Source organism: Ochlerotatus camptorhynchus, unplaced genomic scaffold (assembly GCF_037179485.1).
Source record: "Ochlerotatus camptorhynchus isolate MF236.1 unplaced genomic scaffold, CSIRO-AGI_Acam_v1.1 ptg000350l, whole genome shotgun sequence".
Classification (NCBI taxonomy): Eukaryota; Metazoa; Arthropoda; class Insecta; order Diptera; family Culicidae; genus Ochlerotatus; species Ochlerotatus camptorhynchus.
In genome coordinates this window covers 1,065,348-1,085,009 of record NW_027040838.1, presented here as the reverse complement: position 1 = coordinate 1,085,009, position 19,662 = coordinate 1,065,348, and the positions used below count along the sequence as shown (strand labels likewise).

General features: G+C 40.8%; 1 protein-coding gene across 1 annotated transcript in view; it reads right to left on the bottom strand.

Annotated features, from left to right (window-relative positions):
• The window catches only part of LOC135709122 (uncharacterized), a 287,841-nt gene that overhangs the window by 155,885 nt on the left and 112,294 nt on the right, over nucleotides 1-19,662 (bottom strand). Inside the window, exon 2 of the mRNA XM_065231326.1 lies at nucleotides 9,576-9,732. Within this exon, the coding sequence (XP_065087398.1) occupies nucleotides 9,576-9,732 (157 nt within the window). The remainder of the gene's footprint in view (nucleotides 1-9,575; nucleotides 9,733-19,662) is intronic.

The window sequence follows — 19,662 nt, the reverse complement described above, 5'->3', positions numbered from 1 at the left end:
CGGTGGAAGACATACGTATACCTCGCTGTTACTTCAAAGACGCTCGCTCAACGTCCATCAACTCTCTGGAGCTGCATGTTTTTACTGATGCAAGCATTCACGCATACGGTTGTGCTGCCTACTTCAGAGCTGTAATCGACGGAGATGTAAGGTGCTCGCTGGTGATGTCACGTTCGAAGGTGGCTCCATTAAAACTACAGGCAGTTACACGTCTCGAACTGATGGCTGCTGTTCTCGGGGCGAGGATGCTGCAAACGGTAAGATTAAACCATTCACTTACCATTTCAAAATTCGTTCTTTGGAGTGATTCGCAAACGGTGCTGAGCTGGATCCGGTCAGATCAGCACAAATACAAGCAATTCGTTGCTTTCCGAATCAGTGAAATATTGGAACTGACGTCTACTAACGATTGGAGGTATGTTCCGTCCGATTTGATTATCGCCGACGTCGTTACGAAATGGGGACAAGGACCAGCACTGGAATCAGACGGTCCATGGTTCAACGGTCCACAGTTTCTACATAAACCAGAGTCAGAGTGGCCCGAGCAGCAGAAAGCGAAGTTCAACGTCTTGGAAGAGATGAAAGCATGCATGCTGTTCTACGACGCATCCAGTCCGGTTATCAACGTCAACGTAACGTCACGGTGGTTGAGGTTGATTCGAATAGCAGCCAGCGTAGTTCGGTTCATTGTCAACTGTCGGCGAAAAATAGCTAGGCACCCAATCCTAGTATCGAAGGCGGGACGCAACTTGGAGCGTTCTGTAATAGCGAAACCGGAATCCATCTGGTCGCCGCTGCTTCAAGACGAGCTCCAAGCAGGAGAAATTATGCTTGTGAAACAAGCCCAGCAGGACAGCTTTGAGGAGGAAGTGAAGATATTGGAGACCAGCCGTGGACGCAACCCGGATCAATCGCCGGTACTCGTTGACAAGTCAAGCTGGCTCTACAAGCTGAGTCCGATCATCGATGCCAACGGAATTGTGCGCATGGGTGGAAGATTGGCGCTATCGGAATCGGTTCCTTTCGATACGAAATTTCCGGTAATTCTTCCCAAGCGACACCAGATCACAAGTATGATCATCCAATATTACCATGAAAAATATGGTCATGCCAACAAGGAGACCGTGTTCAACGAGCTTCGTCAACGCTTCTACATCCCAAAGCTTCGATCAACCATTTCGCTAGTCGTGACTGCATGTGGTGCAAAGTCAACCGATGTCAGCCACAAGTTCCGGTGATGGCACCACTTCCGGTTCAACGGGTCACGCCGCAGTTGCGCCCCTTCAGCTCGGTCGGAGTTGATTATCTGGGTCCTGTAGAAGTATTGGTCGGTCGTCGAAGAGAGAAGAGATGGGTAGTTCTGTTCACTTGCCTTGCGGTACGAGCCATTCACCTCGAAGTGGTGCATAGTTTGACCACGCAAGCTTGTATGATGGCGATAAGGAGGTTCATCTGCAAGCGAGGTTCGCCGGACGAATTCTTTTCGGACAATGGAACCAACTTCAAGGGTGCAAGCAATGAGATGTACAAAACGAAGCAGAAGGTCAGTACAGAATGTGCGGAAAGTGTCACAAGTCCAGCAATCAAGTGGCATTTCATCCCTCCCGGAACACCCCACATGGGGGGTAGCTGGGAAAGAATGGTGAGATCTGTTAAGGAAGCTATGAGAGCTTTAGACGACGGCAGAAAGCTAACGGATGAAATACTCTTGACCACGTTGTCGGAGGCGGAGGATATGGTCAATTCACGTCCGTTGACATATCTTCCACAAGAAACTGAAGAAACCGAAGCCATCACACCAAATCATTTTTTGCGCGGGGCTGTCAAGGATGAGGATCAGATTGTCGATGGGGAGGTTGAACTGGCAGATGCTCTGAGGAACGTTTATAAGCGGTCACAGTACCTGGCCGATAGGATGTGGAAGAGGTGGAGCAAGGAGTACCTACCCAGTATCAATCGGAGGACAAAGTGGTACGAAGAGCGAAGACCGTTGCAAGTGGGAGATTTGGTGTTCATAGTAGATGGTGCACAGCGGAAGAATTGGGTCCGCGGAATAGTTGAAGAGGTTGTAGAAGCTGTGGATGGCAAGATCCGGCAAGCCATGGTGAAGACAAATAAAGGCGTATTTCGGAGAGCAGTGGCCAACCTAGCCGTAGTGGAGATTCCCGGTAATTCCGGGACATCCGGCAGAGTGGAACCGGAGTTACGGGCTGGGGTGTAAAGAAAACTGGGAACACGGTTTGGGCCAAATACCGGTCTAGTGTAAAAAATGTATAGCTGGTATTGAAACGGATCGAGGAATAGTAAAAATCAAAACAAAGGAAGAGAGAAGTAGCTTTCGGGATAGAATTTGGATTTTTGAGTTTTTGCTGAAATTAAGTGAATTAAACATTTAAACTTGTGTACAGTGCCTTTATTAAAAACCGATCGATAAAACTAGTGACTAACAGCGTGGGCAGACGTCACACTAGAATTGTAAGTAATATATACAAGGAACGTGTTCGATGTTGTTGCTTAACATAATTAAATTAACAATCGTAGATACTGATTGTGGAACAAAACAGGAAAATAACAATCGTTGCACGAAGGTGAAGAAAAACTATCAATTGTGAGTAGAAAATATTATAAGGAAATCTAGATTAAATGAATAATTAAACAATTTGCAGTTTGAGCTGTATTTAACGCTGCTACAAAAACGGTGGTGCATTTCTTTCAAAAGTATTCCGAACAACTAACTTCATAAGGTTTTGGAGATCTAGGCCTTTGAGTTTGGCTATATTTTTCTGGTATAGTTGTATACTTTTCTGGAGAAATTGATTTTATGCAACCAATCATAGAGCGTGGTCATGCATGACCACGTGAGCTCGAAAGGGTTAAAATATGTGAGCACTTCAGATTAAAAACTTTAGATTGGCATTATTTGGGTTACCTTATGTGCATATGCGGTCAAATTTCCAATAGCTTCAGGACAGTCCAGTTCGGGAAAATTCACTCACCAGTGAAGCCCACCGAGCTTCTGGGCAAATTCATCAACTTCAGGAAGACTACAGTAAATTTTGGGGCAGTTTTTGAAACTTCAGGGAGTTCCATGGACATCAGGGAAATTACTGAAGTTCCCGAGAACTATACGTAACTTCCGAGAACAGCTTTAGAACAGTTCCATTAATTTCAGGAAAATAGCGGAATCCTTCAAAAGGTTCCAAAAATATAAGGATAGTCCTAAGAACTCCAGGGAAGTTTAATAAACATATGAAAACTTTCAAAAACTTCATTGAAGATCCAAGAAACTCACGGAAGTCCAGAGCACTTCAAGGAACTTTAGAGATCTTTAGGGCTGGTCCATTAATTTCAGGGCAACTCCTGGAACATTATCAAAATAGCGAGAAAATCAGATGTTCCATGAATATCAGGAAAGGTAAGAAAAAATTTAGGGTAGTCCCATTAACAATGTACTTTCAAGAACTTCTGAGAAATGAAAGGTAATGCCAAGAAATTTAGGGACGTTTAGAAAAAATAAATTTTTGATACATTCAGGGAAGTTCTGAGAAGCTTTTTGAACTTCAAGGCCGTTCCATTAGCTTCAGGAACTTTTAAGAAGTTTTTTTTAACTTCAGAGATATCCAAATAATTTGAGGAAAGTTAAGAGAACTTCAGAGAAGTAGAGAGAGCTTGAGGAAAAATTTAGAATCTCTAAAAAAGTTCCAATTAGATCAGTGAACCTAGGTCTGAACATCCTACGGGATTTTCAGAGATCTCAAGGGTGATAACAATTACTTCAAGGATATTCCAAAAACATTATGAAAGACCACATCTGTAAGGGTGAGTTTCAATAAATTCAAGAAAGATCCATTAAATCCTCGAGCCCTTAAGAAGATCCGGGAATTTAAGGAATCTCCAGAGAATTCCAGAGAAATTAAGAATACATCAGTAATATTTCGCAAACATCAAAGAAGATTTCAGGGCTGTACAAAGAACTTCAGAACACAATTACAGATCAAAGAACCTAGGGGCAGTTCAATTAGTTTCGAGAAAATTGCTGGAATTTTGAAGGTGTTCCGAAATTTTCCAAAAATCCGAGGGCTTCGGGAAAATGTCGGAAATGTTTGGGAAGATACGTGAACATCGGGATATTGTATGGGAAGTCTTCTTCTTCTTCCTCGCATTTCAAGCTTATTGCATATCGCATATTAGCTTATTGCGTGCTCTCAACTTAGTGTTCTAGATGCACTTCCACAGTTATTAATTGAGAGCTTTCGATGCATGTACCATTTTTGCATTGGTATAATTGTGTGGCAAGTCCAATCATACTTCTATGCCCAGGGAAGTCGAGAAATTTTCCAACCCGAAAAATTCCTAGACCGGACCGGGAATTGAACCCAACCACCTCCAGCATGTCCTTGCTTTGTAGCTGCGCCTTTACCGACTGAGCTAAGGGAGGCCCCTTGTATGGGAAGTCCCGTGATTTTAAAGCAGTTTCGAGAACTTCAAAAATTGCGGGAACTTCAGCAAAGGTTAAAGCACTTCAAGGTAGTTCCATTAATTTCAAGAGAATGACGTGAACTTTTAAAATGTTCCTGAAGCTTCAAGAAAGTTTAGAAAACTTCAAATAATATTTCAGATTCAAAAAAGGTTCCTTATATTCAGGGCATATTTGAGGACTTCGAGGATGACCAGAGAACTTCACAGCAGTCCTATTAACTTCAAAACAATGTAGGAACTTTCAAGAAGTTCCGAGGAAATACGTTACATTCCGAAAATTTTAGGAATGTTTCGAAATCTTCAGGAACATTTTAGGGTCTTCAGAGGATTTTTATGAATATCAGGAAAATTTCCGGATAATTTAGATAATTTAGGATATTTCCATAATTTAGAAAATATGGGCATCTTCAAATAAGCATCAAAAACATTGGTAAAGTTCAGAAAAGTTCAGGTAAAATAAGAAAATGTAGGGGAAGTTTCAGGAGTTTCTAAGAACTTTTCAAAACCTTAGGAAAATTCTGGGGAATTGCGGGAATTTTTAAAAAAATATTGTAAAATTCAGGAATGTCTAGAAACTTTAGCAAAGTTTGGAGATCTTTTGTGTAATTCTAATAACATCAGGAAAGCCTGGAATTTTGAGGAAGTTGTAAGGTGTCGAAGAATAAGTTACGATAAGAGTAGTTCCATACTAAATAACGAATAAAAATAAATTTTTCTATCGACCTTCTCCGATTTGCATGTCATTTGTTATGGGCAATGATTCACATTTTTGCTAAAATTCGGTCATTTTAGATCTTGTAAAATCATCAAAATAGCCTGTGGTGGCGGGGGAATACCCCTCACCATCCCTCTCCAACGGGGGAGTTTGGTAAAGAGAGATGATCAAACCGATTTGTACCTTCCTAAAAAGTTGTCCTTGCTCGCTTTCTACTCTCTATATACAATTTTCACACTGCCGTACTCTAACGGAACTATCAACTCTATACTTTCATCGTATAAAAATTACCACTTTAGTCTGTTATTTGAAATTAGCATCTTCAACCATCAAAATAGCGTCTTTGAAATGTTTCAAAAAATTATGTCGTGGAAATGGCATTTCTGATCAAAATGACGTCTGAGACAAGTTTTGAAAATTTTCTCAATTTTTGAGTCTATTCCTTTTACAATTACCATCAGAACACCCTTTAAAGTCTGTTTATAATTTTATTCGAATTCACGTCAAAACTCTCTTCTCCTTGAAGTTCTTTTCACAACTCCCATGGAATGAATCTAAGAACTACAAAGTAATTTAATTCAGAACTTCATTTCTTCTCCCTAGAAATTCCTTAGAATAGAAAATACAACGACTCAGAACTAGGCATTTTAAAATTAGACAACTGAACGTGCAGACGACTACTTGAAGCATTTTTCAGACTGCCGGAAAAAGCAATTTTATTCTGGACTGGAAACGAAAACTGGGATTTGGACTACAAAAAAAAACCGAGTTCAAACTGATAAATTGAAAAATGAATAAGTAAACATTAGAAAACTGAAAATAATTTAGATGAAAAATGGAGAATGAAAAATTACAATACTCAAAAATGGACAACCCAATGTTCCAAGAACTGGAAATTGAACTGTTCATAACATAAGATATTACAAAAGGAGTAAAACAACAAAAAAGTGGATTGAACTGAATATAATTCAATGAAACAACAGCTGAAAAGTGGACAGTTTGAAACAGGTAAAAATGGACATCTGATAGAAAAGATAGAAAATTACTATCAAGGCAAATGAAAATTGCACAGCTGACGATAGAACAGGTAAACATGGAAGAACTGAAAATGAACAACCAAATAAAAAATAATATCCAACTTCAAATTGGACAGCTGAAAATGATGCAATTTAAAGTAAGATAGCTAAAAATTCGACTTCTTAGAATATGAACCTTAAAATAAAATTAAAACAATTAACAGTGGTATTGAGTACTTGGCACTGATGAAGTCAGCAAGTAGTAGACGAAATACGCGTATCTGTCAAAAGATAAGCAATTATAACGGAATTTAAAGGAAATAAACCAAACCACTCAAAGCTCTTCATAAATAAACAGAAGTTCGCAGAATTTTCATAAAGTTTGTAGAACTTCGCTGAGGATCGAAGTGTTTCCCTGAAATGTGCAAGACTTTTCTAAAGTTTGAAGAATTTCTCTGAAGCACAGTCTTTAAAGTTTGGAGAATTTTCCTGAAATTTGTTGAACTTCCCTGAAGGTTGTTGAACTTCTCTGTTTTTCTGGAGTTTGCAATAATTTCCTGGGGCTCGCATAACTTTATCGATGCTCATAAATTTCCTAGAGTTCGGATTTCTTCATTGAAGCTCGTACAACTTTCCTGGAGTTTGTAGAACTAGCAAGTGACGGCAAAACTTCTCTCAAATTCGCACAAATATCTTGAAGTTTGCAGAACACTCTTTTACTGAAGTCTAGAATTTCGCTTAAGTTCAAAGCACTTACCAGAACAAATGCAGAACTTCCTCAAAGTTTGAAGCAGTTCCCTAACATTCCCAGAACCTCAGTGAAGTTCGCTGATTTTTCCTGAATTTCGAAATACTTTCCTAAAGTTCAAAAATCTTCACTGAAGTTTACAAAACTGCGCTGAAGTAGGCAGTACGTCTTTGGCACTGCAGTTCCCTGAAGTTTGCTAAACTTCTCTATAGTTAGCACAGTTCAAATTTGAATGACTGACCATTAAAAAAAAAACAATTTTGCAATGTTTCGTGCGATTCGGAGATGGTCGTAATGGTCGTAATGAATCGATTCGTCATTTGGCGTGGAGCTGTTATGTAAAATATCGTAGAAAATCATTACAAGTTGATTTCCTGTGGACCACACAGTTGGTAAATTGAAGATCGTAAGCGATTTCAACAAGCCTCACAATTTAAAAAATAAATTTTCCTGTTAGGAATAGTCAATCATGGGGAAATATGGATATCAAAATTTCGATTTCTTCAAATGTTGGGTCTTTGATGAAAAATCTCTACCACAAGGAGTTTGGGTCAGGATCGGACCTAGCAACGCTGGGTCAATTAAAACACTCGACCAAGCCCAAATCGACTCTCGGATATTCATTGTATTCCCAGGGAGTTATCAAAACGATGACAACCTCTTTGAGGAAAAATAGGACCGATTAAGACTTTGGGTCACGATCGCATCTTGCAACGCTGGCTCAATCGAAACATCAAACAAAGCTCAATTTGATTCTAGAGTATTCCGTCCATTCGCATGCAGTTCTGAAAACAATAATGGCCGTCTATTAACCAAAAAACTTTCATGTTTTACAAAGAGTACGAAGGCGTCACTCAAGAGTCTTCTAATTTCCCACCAAAACAATTCCGTCACACTTCGACCGTATTAGTTCTGATTCTGAACACAAAGAAACACCCGATGGTGCTCGAAAATTGCACCATACTGCGAAGGAAGGGACACGCCGGGCTACGGCGGCGTCCGACCTGCAGTGATTTGCAAAAAAAAAAAGCAAAAACTGAAACCCATCTCTTGTGCAGCTTTCCCAAATCCATCAATATCCCATTTCTTCGATATAATTACCGCCAGATTTTTCGATGTTCTGCGTTGCTGGTCCGCTCCGAGAGTCATTAATTTTCCGTTCCTTTTCCCTTTGTTCAGGAAGGAAAAAATGAGTAGCACTTTTTTGCATAATTTGTGCGTGAAATGGGATTGCGATCCTCCGAAAGCAAAGGCAACAAGTCGGCAAATTGGAAGAAGGACCAAACCTGCTATCTGCGTTCCCTTGCTCTTCTTCTTCGTGGCATTTGAGCGCCGTGTCATAAATTACCTGACCTTCTACCTAGTTCTTCATCGTGGAAGCAAGCAAGTGAAGAACACTTATGGCGCAATGTGCGGAGTTGTCGTTCGCAAATCGATCATCGGCAAGTTGACAGCTTCGAAACCGCGCAAGAAACTCGTTGGGATTTTTTGTTATCTCGCAACACGCACAACTGGATAAATAGTGCAAAGGTTTCCCAAGTAAATGTTTTCGGCCCATTTCCGGTTTCCCACCGCATCCATACCTTTGCGGAGAGGCAACAGTTGGAAACCGTTGAAAACATTAGAATAAACATTGCTACTCTTATCGAATTCGAACGCCTAAGCAAATGCGAGAAAGCAAATCTATTTATGGCACCTCTCTCGGTACTGTTTGCACGAAGGATAGCAATAAAAGAAGGCAAAGAGATCTGTGGCGCCGATTGGATCGGGCTGTAATGTCACCTTTAGTCGGTTCCCTTGCAATCGATTTGGATTGCGGTAAACTGCCTTCACAGGTCGCAAATCATGTATGTCATAAAATTCTCAAAAATATTCTTTGTAAAATTTTACGACACCAAAAGGCAATAACATTACTAGAGCAGCTCCGCAGCTTTATAAAGAATAATTCGAAACTTGTTACACTCTCCGAAAGCATTGAGCGCAAGCCAGAATTCGGTGGTCCATTGGTGACCCCAACTCCACATTAGCCAAAAACTCCGATTTAAGCGCCAAATTCCTTCCAGTTTCCACGAATCCAGCATGAACCGCAGTTTAAATCGATTGCAACGCCCCCTCCCAACCTGTCGAAATCGATTTCCATCCCTTTGTCCCACACCCACTGAACCGTGATTGGTACCTGAAGATAGTGAAGATCGCCGAAAAAACGAAAACCGAACCAATCGGCGGCAGCCAGTGTTGTGTCCCTTTTAAAATTAAATCCCTGCTGTGACGCACCGAATCGATTTTTGTTTCCAAACCTCCTACGACCTTCACCGGAGAATCGAAGCATAACGGACAACGACGAACACTTGTCCTGGTCCTGGATCATGTGGGTTTTTTTTTTGTTGTTGCAAAATACCGAAAACAAAGACTGCGCGTCCGTCGTATTTACCCCTCGCGGCAGGGCTTCCATTTAATGATTGTTTTCAACTTGCATCGATTGCGTTCCGGCATGGACCTTTAAACAAAAGATTAAGTATCCTAGACACGGCAACGGCGCCACGTCTAGGATCTTGTTCGGTTTCGCCCGCCGGCGAAATCGATCTTCTCGAATTGTGCAATTTCTTTTCGCACTTACCTTTTGTCTGGATCGTCGTAGTCGTCGTTGTCTTGGTTGTCGTCTCCTTCATCGTTGTCGCCACCGCTGGCCTGATGACCGCTCGGTAGTCGCTCCTGTCCCGGTTGACCGTTGCTTTCACCGGCTTCAAGCATGCTTTTGAAGTCGGACGAAATCGCTGCGGAAGAAGATGAGGGAGGAAGAAGAATTATGATCAATCGTCGTCGTCGTTGGGACATGCTGATAAGGGATACGAATGGATGAATGGGCATAACTTTATGATCGGTTTACATTGTACCGCATCGCGACGACGACAACTTGATGGATGTAACACGGAATGTATGTTTGGCAAATGTAAATATCACACGAATTCCGGAGACGGGTTTGTCAGTAAACAGAAAAGTTCCCAATGTTGGAGTTATGTGGGATAATTTAACGTTGAGGGGGATCGGGTGATTAAGTGACAGGTTAAGGCACCGAAAACGGTTATTATGTCTACATCGAATCTGATATTCAACCAAATATACTTTGCGATGGATTGGCGATAAATTGTTACTGATGTTTGAACATCACTCACAAATTGAGATATCAGGCATGAAACGGTTCTCGAGATTGCAACAATGAACTGGTATCATCATAGGAGCTTCCAAACACTCTACAGAATATTTCGAGAAATGTTACATCGCTCTACCGCTACCTGTAGAGATCAGTATTCGAAGGTCCACCGTGGGTCTCAAGCTCCATAATCGTTTGAAAATACCGCTTTGCGCGTAGAGCGCTGGCCACATATGGCGATATTTACGACGGACTTTTGTTACCCGAAAATATTCAATTAGCGTAGAGAACTACTTCGGCCGAGCATCAGAAAATCAAATAAATCAAATGCTTTCAGAGTTAACAAGTCAATCGTGCGTTTGGTACGATACGCATGGTTCAAAAGCTACTGAACGAAGCCAATAAGATCGCGTGATACGAATGTTTGCACCTATTATTCTCAAAAACAAAAGAAGCGCTCCGACCGAATCTATTTTTATCTTTATCCGATAGGCCGAAGTGAATTCAAAGGCGATTGAATGGCGTTTGAATGCGTTAGGCCGAATTTAGAATACGTAGGCCGAGTTTGGGGTCAAGAAGCAGTGTTAGATTTTTAACAATATCTCAACAATTTGATTCTCTTTATCAAATCTTACGGTACGTACGGAAAGGTTAATAAATTTAGAAGTTATCTGCAGTGAAAACATTCCATTTTGTGAAAATAAATGCACTCGAAAAATAGAGGCAAATGGCGGGTTGTGCTTAGTAGGCCCAAAATTAGATCTTAGCTCTATTTCGCGAGAATTTATTTAATGTCTCTCCTTTTTTTGGAATTCGCTTGAAAATCTCTTGAAATATCGCCCTTGACACTCTCCTTAGTATTCCCCTACTTATAGTTTCTCTGATATTCTGTAAACTTCTCTGAACCTTTAATCACCTAAAAGACTTTGGAATAATTCTTGATCAAATTGGCTATCTTGCTAGAATAGCTTAGATTTTTTTATTAAAGAACCTTGCGAGAATATCTTAAAGACGTGACTCGAATTATTGGACAGTTGGAGCGACCTGATCAACCAGAGTCTTCAAAACAATCAGTAGTACCTTCTTCTTCGTCTTCCTCGCATTTCAAGCTTATTGCACCATATTAGCTTATTGCGTGCTCTGAACTTAGTGTTCTAGATGCACTTTCACAGTTATTAATTGAGAGCTTTCGATGCCTGTACCATTTTTGCATTAGTACATATCAATCATACTCTATGCCCAGGGAAGTCGAGAATTTTCGAACCCGAAAAATTCCTAGACCGGACCGGGAATCGAACCCTCCAGCATGGTCTTGCTTTGTAGCTGTGCCTTTACCGACTGAGCTAAGGGAGGTCCCCACACCAGAAGGACCTAATGGAGATCTTTGATTCATTGAAGGTCTTTAGAATAATATCTGATGGAACTGATATCTCGAGATAATATCCGGGACACATGATAAAAATTGTTGGACTATTGGAGATCTTTTGAATACTACCTGATACACCTGAAGTCTTCTGAAAATATCAAAAGAACTTTATAACGATCTTTGATCAACTGATAGTCGCCTTTGGAATAATTCCAGATCACCCTGATATCTTGCGAAAATATTCGGGAGACATGATATGAATTATTGGACAGTTGGAGATCTTCAGAATAATACCTGATCAACCTGAAGTCTTGAAAAAAAAAATATTCAAGGGATTTAATGAAGATCTTTGATCAACTGAAAGTGAATAATTCCTGATCACCCTGATATGTTCTGATTTTAATTGTTGGACAGTTGGAGATCTTCAACCTTAAAACAAAATCCTATTGATGATTTTATGAAGACCTTTGATTAATTGAAGATTTTTGGAATAATTTCTGATGAACTTAATATCTTTAGAGAAAATTCGGGAGACATAATTTGAATTGTTGGACAACTGGAGATCTTAAGCATAGTCCTTGATCAACCTATAATCTTGTAAAAAAGTAAAAGGGTCTGTGCCGAGGGGTACGAACGGAAGCTTCACGTAGGACCGCTAGACGACGGAACAAATATGTTGAGCCTTTAGTTCTTTTAATTGATCGATAATGTATTATCTTAACTCTTTCCGTTTTTGAATTGGTGGCCCTGAAAATGGCCGGTTGTTTTTCAAATGGTGACCCTGAGAAGGGCTGTTATTTGTTTTTTTTTCTGGTGTCCTTTTGATCGTTTGGGACGGCTACCGTGAAGCTGCTGAAAAATAGTGATTATTGATACCTGTAATTTTAAAAGTTTGTTGTGACCATCTCCATCGCAAATTAAACTGCCATTTTGGATCGAAGTGACCAAACTGGAGTACTTGGGTATCTCCAGAGACAGCGTGCTCAGTTGGCTTTCCTGGCAGCAGCATTACGCAGGTGATCATTGTAGTCAAACTCAGCTGTGTAACGTTCGAAGGATGTCGTTGCCGTTGGTAATGCTTCATGCGTCTACTTTCTGAGGTTTTCAAATTAGTTATGACGACTGTCCCCACAGCTAATGGAATTGCAACTGATCACGTTCACTGAATTACAGTCTGGTTTATACTTTCAGAATAGCTAACTAGGCCCCTCCCTTTTGGGATATTTTTCATCAGAGCGTTCCTAGTTGCAAGTATATGGCAACATACACACCAGACCAAGACCAGCATTGAATTGAATTGTTGTGAAAGAACAATTAGCATTGCTTGACTCTTTCACACCAGTGCAAGTCGATGCCGACCGGATGACGGCAGCCCAGTCATGCTGCCTATTGCGGGTAGCCTTTCCTCCGGTCGATGTGGGTGCATTCGTCGTCGTCTTCGTATTGGTGCGATGCGTGCTGTTCCACTCATACGTCGTGTCCGACGCTTATCCATCCGTTGATCGAAAGTGATTTGGAAAACGTTTTTATAGTCCTACTTACTCTCCTTCCTTTCATTCATTGGTGAAATGGTGAGCGGTCAACCGAGCGGTGAGCTCGCTCATGTGAGCATGCGCAATGTGTCGTGTGTTCGATTTGCGCTCTATCGTTACGTCCGTGTTTGGAATTTTTCGTTTCATGTCTGAAATTTGATTTTTTTTTAATGTTATCCCCAGTATAGAAATTAAAGGCGTAGTCCTACGTCAAAAAACATCCTAGGGACTTTATGGAGATCTTTGATGAACTGAAGGTTTTTGAAATATTTTTTGATGAATTTGATATCTTATCTCAGTAACTTCTAACTTTTCCATAAAACAATTAATACTGACTAAAAAGTCGATAACCGTAATCAAACCTTTCCAACGGACTGTATGAAGGTTTTTGAATTAATGTATGATGAGCCTGATAGCTTGAGGTAATGTCCAGAAGTTATAATTTGTAATAATGGTATATTGGCGATCAACTTGAAATCTTGAAAAAAAATTCCAATGGACTATATGAAGATTTTTGAATTAATGTATGATGAGCCTGATAGCTTGAGATAATGTCCAGAAGTCATACTTTGTAATGATGGTATATTGGAGAACAACTTTAAATCTTGAAAAAAAAATTCCAATGGACTTCATGGAGATCTTTGATCAACTGAAGGCCTTTGGAATAATTCCTGATTACCCTGCTATAAAATATCTGAGAGACATGACTTGAATTATTGGACAGTCAAAGGTCTTCAAAATAATACTTGATCAGCTGGAAGTCTTGAAATGGACTTAAATCTACTGCGAGCATTCTTAGGCTGAACATTTTTTGCATCAATTGGTATATTGTGTCGAAAGTTCAGTGCCCTGGAAAGTCGGTAATTCCAAACCGAAATCTTCCTTAACTGGGCTGCGCTCCGAACCCAGCCTCCTCTTGCTTTAGAGTTGCACCTTTGCCGATTGGTCCAAGGGATATATTATATAAATTTTACTGAACTTAAAATGGGATAGTTTCTCACGGGACAGGTATGGCTTAGAATATGTAAAGTTCTCATGAAACTCTTCAGGGATGAATTACCGATTGTATTTCATTGTCCTTTGCTACCCATCAAAAACATGAAAACTCAAGGACCTTTAAGAAGCTGTCGGGAATCTTTAAAGTTTGTTAAATCTTCAGAGTGTCTTACATGAATGCATGTAAAGTTTCAGAAGGTATTGAAGTTTCAAATGTTTTAAATTCTATGAGCCCGTTCAGTTCCAGCAGTTGTGGTAGTTAATGAATGATGCAAGTTGCATATTTTTTTTCACCCACATCTTTGATAGCTTCTGAAACTGTACATACATTTTCAGCAATAGTTAGTACACTGAGATACTGAGGTCTCCTTATACTCTGGAAGTTTCGAGATTTTCTGAAGATTTTGATATTTATGATGTTAAGGGAGATCCAAGTACTACTTTGAGGACGCACAGAGAACTACAGAAAAATTCAGGAACCTTCAAGAATTTCAGATTTTTTTTTTAAATAATGCGTTTACTTTTCCAGGCTCATTTGCCGTAGCTTTGCAGAGCCGATATTCATTGTTTAGATCACAAAATTACTTAAAACTAACATTAGTAAAGTGGAGGCCGATTACTCGCGGCTATCTCGAGGTTAGCGGTAACAAATTGTTACAAATGGATGGCAGGGTAGGGATTTGAGAACACAAGGTTTGGAGAGCAATCATCATCAGAAACTTTGCAGGGGAGTTTTATGAATATCAGGAAAATTTGCCGGAACATTAGGAAATATAGACAATTTCAAAGAAGTACCAAAAACTACCGGGAAGCTCAGAAATGGTCAGGTAAAATATGATGTTTGAGGGGACGATCCGAGAGTTTCACAAAAAATTTTCAAATCTTCAGGAAAATTACGGGGAATTGCAGAAATTTTTAAAAACTTTCGAGAACATCAGGGCAGTCGATGTTCGGAGATCTTTTGTGCAGTTCTCAGTGTTCGGGAAAAATCAAAAACTCAAATCTCATGCGTGAATTTATTTTCCTATGAGTTCTGCCTTGCGAAATTCAGCTGCGTAAAATAGCGTTTTTTTAATATTTCCTGATAAACCTGATATCTTAAAAATAATAATCTTGAATTGCTGTGCATTGGGCTCTCTTACTTAAGTGTGTGTAAGGACATTCTGAGGCCACCTATCGTGTTTTTCCAAGCTGGTATCGTTCATCGTGCTTTGAATGACGGGGATTCCCGCCGAACACAACGTTTAGATGCTTTCGCTGGTGTTCCCGTCCGGGATCTCGAGTAACCGTGTTGATCGAAACAACCAGGATGATCTGCCTGCGGTCATGCGCAAAGGAACGATATCGTCGTTCGACGGCAGATGAGACGATTGAACGGAGATCACGATGACACGAAACGGAATATCCAACCCACTCGGGTGATCGAATGGACAAGATGGTGAACGGTGGGACGTTGGGTTTTTCGGCAAGAGAGTAAGTTCCAAGTGACATTGTATATCAGAAAGGAAGGCAGGAATTAGCAAAAGGAAAAACAGAAGAGAATAATTGATAAGGGATAAATACTGTGTAGTTTACAATGGCGCGTTCAGTTTTATTTGACGAAAGAAGGAATCATGTTCGTTATATTGGCAGAGCATCAGAACAATACTTGATCTACCTGAAGTCTTGAAAAAATATCCAAAGGACCTTTAGGAAATTGTTCATCAACTGAAGGCCTTTGGAATAATTCCTGGTCAACGTGATATCTTTAAAAAACAATATCTGATAGACGTTCATAGAACTTCCGTGATGTTGATAGAACTTCCGAGATGTATTATTATTATCTTTATTAAATACACATCTCTGATTGAACATTCGAGCGGTTCATAGAACTTTCGAGATGTTCATAGAACATCCAAAATATCCTTAGAACTTCCGACCAGTTCATATGATTTCCGTGCAGTTCACAAGGCATTCGAGATGTTCATAGAACTTCAGAGATTGTCATAGAACTTTCAAGATGTTCGAAAATTTTCGAGATGTTTGTAGAAATCTAATAGTTGCCAACGTCCTGTTTGTTGCCTTTCTTGTGTACAGGAAACATGTGCGCTAGCTTCCAACAGGTTTGGAAAACGCCTACGTCCACGGACCGTTGAAAAACGTGCAACAGAGGAGACAACAAACTGTCCAAGTGCGTTTTGAGGAACGCCGATGGAATTCCGTCAGGACCCGGATTGTACGACGAATTGAGTTTCGAGTAACTGGCAGCCAGTCGGGCATGGTCGTCACTCAGTCTCTCGTCCGTGAAGACACTAGCAATTTTTTCCGAGAACAGCTGACAGATATCTTCCGTAGATGAGGCCACGTTACTATTATGTATCATAGACAGATCAGCTTCATGACGTTGTTCGTTGACAAACTTCCAAAACTGCTTGGGACGTGACTTAAGCTTTCTCTGCAATCCACGTCGATACTGAAGAAAGCACCGTTTCGCAACTCATTTGTATTCGTGATTGATCCTGACAAAGTGACGTTGAAGGTATAATGAGCGGTGTTTGGTGAATTTTCTAAGAGCGGCTCTCTTTCTGGATTTCAGTCGACGAAATTCGCTCGTATGCCATGGTGGATGGGTCGTATGATAATAAGCATTAGCATTAACATTAGCATCGAACAAGTTGCACAATATCGTAGGTGGTACGAATTCAAAACTATTAAGAGCAAGACGGATATCTATTACTGGACAGATAGTAAGTAGGAAATAATCACTATCTCCCACATAAAGACATATTCCGCTCCAACAGTTAAGGATTGTCCTGGCCATGTTTGGTATGTTAGTCCAACATTTACTTAAGAGAGATGCAGAGAACTCTACGAATGGTGGATGGGTCGTATGATGATGAATCTTTTTTTTTTCGGAACGTGCCTGTCAATGACATATGCCAAGACATTGGAAATAGGTTGAGCGGCGGACTCAATGTCAACGGTGTCCAATAAGTCGTCCCAATCTAAACTGGAGAGTAACTCGGCGTTGCGAAAATCGTAGGAAAAGGGGGCAGGTGAAATATTAAAATCATGCATCAGCTTAGCACTTAACGTCACCAGTAGTGGGCGCCTCGCATAAGAAAGGAGCTATGTCCTGGGCGGTTACAAAACAAAGATCCAAACTGTGAAACATGATTGATTTGAAAAAGAGTTCACAGAACTTCAGAGTTTCTCATAGAACTTCCGAGATGTTCATAGAATTTCCCGAGATGATCATAGAACTTCCGAGAAGTTTATAAAACTTCAAAAACTCTCTTAGAATTTCCGAGATGTTCATGGAACTTGCGAAATGATCATAGAACTTCCGAGCAGTACATAGAGCTTTTGAACAGTTAATAAAACTTCTGAGGTGTTCATAGAACTTTCAGATGTTCATAGAACAACTGAAATGTTCATAGAACTTCAGACCAGTTCATAAAATTTCCGGGCATTTCACAGGAGATGTTCATAGAACTTCCGAGCAGTTCACAGAACTTCAGAGTTTCTTACAGAACTTCCGAGATGTTCATAGAACATCCAAGGTTATCATAGAATTTCCTAGCAGTTCGTAGAACTTCCGAGAAGATTATACTTACCTTACCTTACCAATCAGACTAAGGCCTTCTTGTCCTCTGCTGTCCGAAGAAGTCGTCTCCACTCTACTCGATCCATGGCCACACTTCGCCAGCCTCGTAGTCTGCGAAGGGTCAGCCGGTCGCCTTCTACATGGTCGATCCACCTTGCACGCTGCGCGCCTCTTCTTCTTGTTCCTGTTGGGTCGCTTTCTAGAACCAATTTCACTGGGTCGTCGTGCGGCATTCTTACGACGTGCCCAGCCCACCGTAGTCGCCCAATTTTTGCAAGGTGGACTATGGATGGTTCTCCCAGCAGCTGGTGCAATTTGTGGTTCATTCGCCTCCTCCACGTTCTGTCATCGATCTGCACTCCACCGTAGATGGTACGCAACACCTTCCGGTTCTCCACGAGCATAGTCCAGGTCTCGTGGCTGTAGAGGACCACCGGTCTAATCAGCGTCTTGTAGACAGTCAACTTTGTGCGGCGGCGAATTTATTCAACCGGAGCGTCCTCCGGAGTCCAAAGTAGACACGATTCCCTGCCATAATGCGTCTTTCAATTTCTCTGCTGGTATCATTTTCGGCGGTCACCAGTGAGCCCAAATATACACGAACTCATCGACCACCTCGATTTCGTCACCGTCAATCTGAACTCGGGGGTGGGAGGCTAACATTGTCTTCCCTAGAACCATGTATTTTGTCTTTGATGCGTTGACGGCAAGTCCAATCCGCCTAGCTTCAGCCTTCATTCTGATGTACGTTTCCGCCATCGTCTCAAAGTTCCGTGCCATGATGTCGATGTCATCGACGAAGCCAAGAAGCTGGATGGACTTCCTGAAGATTGTGCCACTCGTGTCTATTCCTGCTCTTTTGATTACACCTTCTAACGCGATGTTGAATAGCAGACACGAAATTCCATCACCTTGCCGTAACCCCCTTCGAGATTCAAAGGGACTCGAGAGTGTACCCGATACTCGAACAACGCACATCACTCGATCCATCGTCGCCTTGACCAATCGCGTATTATAGAACTTCCAAAACTCTCTCATAGAATTTCCGAGATGTTCATGGAACTTGCGAGATGATCATCGAACTTCCAAGCAGTTCATAGACCTACCGAGAATTTAATTGAACTTCCGAGCAGTATATAGAGCTTCTGAGCAGTTAATAGAACTTCCGAGGTGTTCATAGAACTTTCGAGATGATCATAGAACCTCCGTCAACTTCACCAAACCCCAACGCGATTAGGTGAGAATCAAAACGGCCGAGTTCCAGCACAAACTTGGCTCATGGTCCCTAGTGAACAATTACGCCAAGTTTCATGGAATTTGGAGAGGGTAAAATAGGTCTTCCTTCGGAAGGGAAGAAAAGCCGTTGGTCCCGGTCCATGTGTGTTTGAATGGGTGCGATATCCTACGCAGGTGTGGAAGCTGCCTTCCTGCACATTTGATTGCCGTCAATGGATTGCAATCGATGTCAGTCGGCGATTGGCACTAGATTGCGGAACAGAGACCGACGTTAAATAAAAGAACTATAGGATTTTTAAATTAATTCCAAAAACTTGACTTTTTTAGCGTTTGAAAGATTTTTTGTTTCAACATGATAAGGTCCCACAAAGCTGTAAGTATTCGTGTAATGAATGAGGACAACGTACTAGACTTAGAAATCTCAACTCCAGGATATTTTGGAGAACTCGAACTGCTTTTTTCTTCAAAAAGGCCATACGGCGCACGAAATATTGGGCCTCTACAAAGCTCGTCGGTTTCAAACATATAGTCGAAACATCACACAATATCTCGTTGAGTCTGTAGAACATCAAAATTTAAACTGGAAAATCTAAAATATTAAGAATTATAGAAAATTTAAGATTTAAAAAATTCGATAGCACGATAAGAGACACCAGTCTGAAATGTTCAAATTTTAAGAAGTTTTCAAGCCTGAAAACAATTATTGAAACAGTTTTCATTACCCTGACAATCCCCAAGAGATTTCTAGAGAGAGTGAAAAATAAAGTTCTGAATTGAATTGTTACGTTTTTCTATGAGTAATTCTAAGGGACTTGTGAGGAGAACTTCAAGGAACAT